Below are 6,790 nucleotides of genomic sequence, written 5' to 3'. Positions count from 1 at the left end.
CACTAGGGCACACACAACCACCACATCCCCAAAACGCACACGAGATATCAAAGGGCTACCCCACAATTGTCAAAGCTCTCTTTCTCATGTCAATGTCCTCATTAACTCTTGAAGCAACTTGCTCAGTGGTTTGGAAATATTGTATCACACTTTGAGGTTTTCAAGTTTAAACTCAAATTGAGTTTTTTGAAACCAAGAGGAGGTCCCCCAAGGCATCATAAATTTGAGTGTAAGCTTGCTTAATGAAGATGCACAAATATCCATGTTTTTTTCCCTCTAGGGGTGGGGTATTGAGGGGGTTTGTTTGCCTTCTCATGTTGATTTCTGTTAAAACCAAAGAGTTCTCTACTTTTCACCAAACTGTTTATGATATGTCTAAATGGCAATGCAACAAAAGGGGAAGCTAACCAGAGTATTGCGTGGGATTCTAGGGGGAAGGACACCATCATGTTTATACTTAGATGTAACCTCCTCAGTCTTTTCATGGGGGAAGCCATTTGGCACTTCGATCTTCTCTTGTAGTATCTACAATAAAATAAACTTGATGTGACACATAAATAAAAAATTACATGAAGCAATGCAATACAAAAAACAACAAAGGAGTATAATCACATTGCATGGAATCTGATTTTCAGCTACAGCCGGCTGAGGGTGACTCTCTTCAGACTTACATCTTACACCCTGTGAACAAAAAGGGGAGAGAAGCAGTGACAAAAATTTTCATACCCATTAGAGATATATCAATAGTAAGCAAATAACAGTATAACCTTCAATGATGAATTATCACGGAGTGGATTGCTCTCTATCGTTGCCTGATAGTGAGAATCAATCACAATCTGTCTCAGTTCCACTATTTCATGTTCCACTCGTGCCAATCGTTCTTGAGCACAAATATCCAGACCATCCTCTTTATCCACTCTTGAATTTTCTAGTTGAAGCCTAGTAGCTTGACACAGAAATAATGTGGATGTTTCCATGTCTTTTAGCCTTGCCTACAATAGTACCAAGTTATATTCATCAACTTCAAGTTTTGATGGCAATGTCTCAAAAAGATTATGAAAAGCTGATAATCTATTGTGTGTTGCTAACTGTAAAATGTATGAATCAATTAAAGAATGCACTGAACTAAATGAATATATACAATATTCATCTCTTGATTACAAGGGGACAGTAATCTTATTACTTCATAACCATAGGATCCATTTGTTATCACAAGCATCTTACATCCTGTCATTATCATATTATACTAATCCGATTAAGTGTAAACTAGTATAATAGAAACAAGTCGCAATCCTTATCGCAAGCATCTACATCATTTCAAACTCACGTATATACTAATCCGACCATCCAACTAACTCTAAACTATTCTAATACAAACAGTCGCATTAAATATATATTATCTGAAAGGCATGACTGTTAGAAGAGTCAAGGACCTATTGGGCCATAGCCCATTAGGGTTAATTAGTCGCTTACTTAGGGGTCAAGTAAGTCTTAATTGTAAGTCAAGTAAACCTCTCTATATAAAGAGAGAAGATGTATCAATCTAATCAAGCAAGAGATTAGAAGGAAATCCCTTCTCTCTTGTCGGCCGTGGGTAGAGCCCCGCGGCTGGCGTTCCTAGCGCCCAAAACCCTAGCCTCCTCTCTTGATCTCACAGCCGCCTCCCTGTGAACAGTACCGCGGGACTGTAGCGAGGGTACTGTTCATGCCTTCAGCCGCCGCTCCCACAACCCCAATCAATCTCCCTCAACCCTAGCAGCCACATAACAATGACCAACTTGGTTGTGAAAGATCAGTTCATCTGACAAGTCAGCACTGAAGATTTTATCCAGCTTATATAAAATTGATATTTAAGCAGTTATTAATACTACATAAGAACTTAAGGGGACAATATTAGGGACAAACTCCTATCATATCTAAGGTTAGGAGCACGCGAATTAGCAAGTAAATCTAGAAATCACACATTTTATATGGCAAGTACACTGCAGCAAGCATGAAATGCAATAGGAGGGAATCCATCCAGCAGAAGAATGCTGCTTTAGACATTGACACTAATCGATCAGTTATCCTGTTTCAAACTTTCAATAGATTTCAAACCATCTTTTTTACAAAATCTAAGAATATCTTTCATCTGTCCAACCCATTATATGACTGGCAAAATTGTATCACTGTGCCTGTGAATGACATGTGGGACCCAACCTCACTTGTCGTTGACATAGACTAGTGTTGTTTTGGCAACATAGGGTTTCACTAGTGGTAAATATATCAGCACCCAAAGTTTAGAAGTCAGACAGTATGCAGCCTGAACAGCATTCTTTTGGAATTGGAGGGGTAATTTGACACAAATGTAAAATGCATCTTTCAGCATATAAAAAATTATTTCAGAGCAAGTGCAAGCTGGAAAGGTAACAGATTTAAGATGAGCAGAAAAATGTCCAGTATAAATAGCAATTGCCAAGACAAAAGGGTGATGACTAGTTCCTATTGATAAATTTTCAGTTTATTTGCAGAGTTTGATATCACAAATTTCAGTTTATTTGCAGAGTTTGATGCCTTCAAACAATAGAGTTTATCAGTATACTTTAGTCACACTTGCGCAATTCTCCTCTCAGTTTCTTTCCCCCAATCAACATCATCGTTTTGGATTCTCGAACAGTGTGCTGAAAGTGAAACCTTAACTTGCAATCATATTTCCTATTTCTATGCTAAGTGTTCTATGGTGCACCCAGTGGGGCAAACAGTGCCTTGAAAATAGGAGACTTCAGAATGTATGTAGGAAGTAAAAGGGTGTGTGTAGGCGTGTGGTTGTATGAGGTTTCTAAACTCACTTCTTTATTCTTCTTGATATAATGATACACAGTTCTCGTGCGTGTTCAAGAAAAAAAAGTAAGGGGCGCCGTTTGACTGTACTGATGCACTCCATATTTTACCGTGTCCAAGTCGAACTATTTTTAGGTGATGATCACAACTGTACAAAAAGATTGGCTGTCCTCTTTGCTATCAATAGGATCAATCGCAGGAAAATACTTTGAGGTAGCCTACTAATGAACGTAATCCTTGGAGGCAGTGACTAGGAACCTGGTACACCTAGGAAGCAGAACAAGAAAAGATGCAACTTTATGAACCCAATTGTTAAACAAGGACTTACGTTAAAAAAATGTTAAACAAGGACCAGGAATCTTGATATCAGCATAAGCATATATATAATTAAGTAGAGACAGAATCTCTTAACTTTTATGTAGTTTATATTCAATGGTACCCCAACCCTATGCCCCTATCACTGCATTTTTCAACATAAAGTGGAACCATGTCTAATAGTTAAATGCTGTGGGTATAAAATCCAAACTCTTTTACCAATGGTTAAATACTTTGAAACAACCTAGTCAGATAAATCATTCATTAGAAGCACAACCACAAACACAACAATTAAACAAAGACCCGGCAGGCTGGAACCTTGAGTTGAGAGTAATTAAAGGGAAATCGTACTCCCAAGCTTGATTAAGGATAAGAAGGGTTTGCTCACCGATTCCGTGATGGCCTTGGTGAGCTGCCTCCTCGTCCCCTTGATCTTCTTGTCCAACGCCTGCGCCTCGTTGTCATCAATGCGGGGGAGCACCCTCTCCAGCACCGCCGGGTCGACAAGGGCCATGGCCTCATCAACGAGGTGAGGATACATCTCGCGCATCTCATCCAAAGTCTTGGCCTTGTGCGCCAGCGCGTCCTTGCCGGATTGGTGTCCGCCGCTCTTCCCTTGGGCGGCGCCCTTGCTAGATTGCCCGCCGCCGCCGGCGTGGCAGGGCGCGGCTAGCACTAGCTTCTTCTTGGATGCCAGTTCAGTGGCATCCGAGGTCTTGGCCGGCGTTAACTCGGGAAGCGGCGGCGGCTTCCTCTTTTTGCGCTCGGACCGCGCCTTCTGGCTCTTGGTGGACAGCGCCGTCGGGCTCGTGGACGCCCTCTTCGCCGCGGACGACGGCTCCGTGCTGGTGCCATGCTCCGGCGGCGGCGGCGTCATGGCGGGAAGCGTGGGGGCCATGGCGGGAATAAGCGGCGGGTTGTGATTTCCCAGCGTGGAAGAGGGAGCGAGGAGGAGATCGATACTTCTAATTATGACCATGTGTTGTATTTTTTTTTAAAAAGAAATAGTATGAACATGTAAAAAAAAAGTAATTTTGTAATATGATGTTCGGAACATCAATCATCATCATCATCACATCATCATCATCATCATCACACTGTAAAAGAGCGAGTTTTTTAGGGCATCTCTCCCTGCGTTATAACCGTTTGATGTGAACTTCGTGCTATATGAGCCCTTTGTAATACATGATCTTACATCTTACATGTATAAGACATAAACGTCTGTAACTCAATCTCACGTCATGCACATACAATCCTAGACGGACTCAACGATCCTCTACCCCCACGTCAACCCATGAAGAAAAAAGATCGTTAATCCCTGATTTTGGTAAGTAAAAAAATATATCCTTCAAGATAGAACCATGTCCACCCAGTTGGACTGTAGAAGTAATAAAGAAAAGAAATTGTTGATATTTGATTTTGGTAAGTAAACAAATTATCCAACAAAATAGAACCATGTCCGCCTAGATGGACTCTGGACTCTTGCGTACAACATACTGCTGTATTATCACGTTCTAAAAAAGGACACGCGTACCGTATTTGATTCCAATACCAACTTTGTCCAACCCCGTCCATTGTATTGCATATGTATAACAAATCTGACGCCGCGCTAAGCGAGCTGGTGCACACGGGTGTGCTCTGCAGCTGTGGCGCAGCCTCTAGACATGCGTCCTCGGCTTGCACTTTTATGTGGAGCTCAAGTCTGCCGGCAACATTAAACGGTAGGTCACCTTCGTCAACAACATCCTCGTGCATCGTGTGCACTTCGAATATAATAATAATAATAATAATAATAATAATAATAATAATAATAATAATAATAATAATAATAATAATAATAATAATAATAATAATAATAATAATAATAATAATAATAATAATAATAATAATAATAATAATAATAATAATAATAAAAGAGGTAAATAAACTAGCTTATTTTTTAACACGTCTCCCTCTAACCACTGCACCATCTATATAATCTGTGTCTACACGACCCGATCAAATCAATCAAACACTTACCATATATCTTTATTCTATGTATGGTTGGCGTGGAGGCCAAGGAGGAGCGCGGGCGGGCCAGATGTGGTTGGCGTGTAGGGCAGCTGTGCTGCCTACTAGGCCAAGTGGGGAGATGGTGCTAAGAGGGCCATGCGAAGAGTGAGCAGGGCCAAGGGAGGGGAAAGGGGAAGGAGGGAGGTGCTGGCCCAAGAGAAGGAAGATATTTTTCCATTTTGCCAGGAAGAAGAGAGAAATGGTTTTTCCAAATTTTGAAATTATGACTTAGGGTATTTGAAACAGAATTCAAGAGAGATGAGAGAGAAACTTGCCATGGACATGTGCACTCCAAACCCTAAACACAAAATAACTCTCGAACACGAGTACTCTCCTACAAGCAAATCTACATGTATGCCACGATTTTTAGTGGGTTAGACCTGAGTTAAACCTAGAAACTATATGCTTCACACGATTATAGGAAAAAATTTAAAAAGCTCGTATTTTTGGTTTACTCAAAAATCCGGGTTGTTAGTATCTTGCTCTAGCGCGTTGTACCATGTCTGGGGTTAACCATAGAGATGGTATGAGGTGAGCCAGGTACGATCCGAAGCCAAGGTGGGATGACCGCGGAAGAACTGTTTGCACTATTTCAGCCAATTAAGGGGATCAATGGTGCCATCATATAGTGGAAACTCAAGCATGTAGAACCATGGAGGAGCATGAGCGCCCTGAATGCCCCGGGTGCTGGTGCGCCGTCTGAAGCTGGTGCTGCCTCGGAGGGATCACCGCCAAGGGACGACGACGACCCAACGTAAGGGCCGCCCCGTAGTAAAGGTTATCGTCGACGTCACCGTAGAGGAACCTCAAGCTAGAAGGTGGTTTGGTAAAGGCGCCTAACGCCAAGGACAGCGGGGTGGACGGTGTGGGCAACGTAGCCATCGTATAAATTGGGGTGGCCACGGAGCTCGATAAGGCCCACGACAGGATCGGGGATGGCAAAACTGGCCAGCGCAGGAGGTGGAGAGGCACACCAGGCATGGTGATCTGTGACTGGGTCCCCGCCAGCGAGCTCGACGACGGAGGTGGAGGCGTCATGAGCGGCGGTGCCGTGGTTGCCGACGGGAGAGGCGACTGTACCACCCTAGCCATGGTGGCCTGCATGGCTGTAATAATGATATGCATCGCCACCATGTTGCGGGACATCTTGGCGACCACCCCCGCGAGGGCATCTAGCATGAGAGGTTGGCTGGACGACGCGGACACCGGCGACACAGACGTGGTGACTAGGGCAGCAGAGGATGTGGCCAGCAGCGTGGAAGAGAGAAGGGAACCTAACATATCCGATACCAAGCTGATAGAAATCGTAGTCCTACCAGATGAAGAGCGAAGGTTGTATGTGTGTGAGGGTGGCTGTCTAGGTTTGAGAGAGCGAGGCAGACGAGCGTCGTAGTAATCGTAGTAATAACAACAATAATAATAACAACAATAACAATAATAATAATAATAATAATAATAATAATAATAATAATAATAATAATAATAATAATAATAATAATAATAATATCTAAGTAAGATAATATAGGCTTTTAGCCCCTAGCCTGTCGATACCCCCTAGCCACTATTGGTCCTGCGGCGGTGGTAGAGAATGCCGATGATAACA

The 6,790-nt window shown here is 42.6% G+C and overlaps 1 protein-coding gene across 1 annotated transcript in view; it reads right to left on the bottom strand.

The window, feature by feature from the left end:
• The window catches only part of LOC8155364, a 6,882-nt gene extending 2,795 nt beyond the window's left edge, over nucleotides 1–4,087 (bottom strand). Inside the window, exons 1-4 of the mRNA XM_002489173.2 lie at nucleotides 3,524–4,087; nucleotides 768–992; nucleotides 613–681; nucleotides 409–525 (exon numbers count right to left, since the gene is read on the bottom strand). Of these exons, the coding sequence (XP_002489218.2) occupies nucleotides 409–525; nucleotides 613–681; nucleotides 768–992; nucleotides 3,524–4,033 (921 nt within the window). The 5' untranslated portion in view covers nucleotides 4,034–4,087. The remainder of the gene's footprint in view (nucleotides 1–408; nucleotides 526–612; nucleotides 682–767; nucleotides 993–3,523) is intronic.

This window comes from Sorghum bicolor, chromosome 1 (assembly GCF_000003195.3).
Source record: "Sorghum bicolor cultivar BTx623 chromosome 1, Sorghum_bicolor_NCBIv3, whole genome shotgun sequence".
NCBI lineage: Eukaryota > Viridiplantae > Streptophyta > Magnoliopsida > Poales > Poaceae > Sorghum > Sorghum bicolor.
Note: the sequence above shows the minus strand (reverse complement) of the source record. Positions and strands in the feature narration are given on the sequence as shown.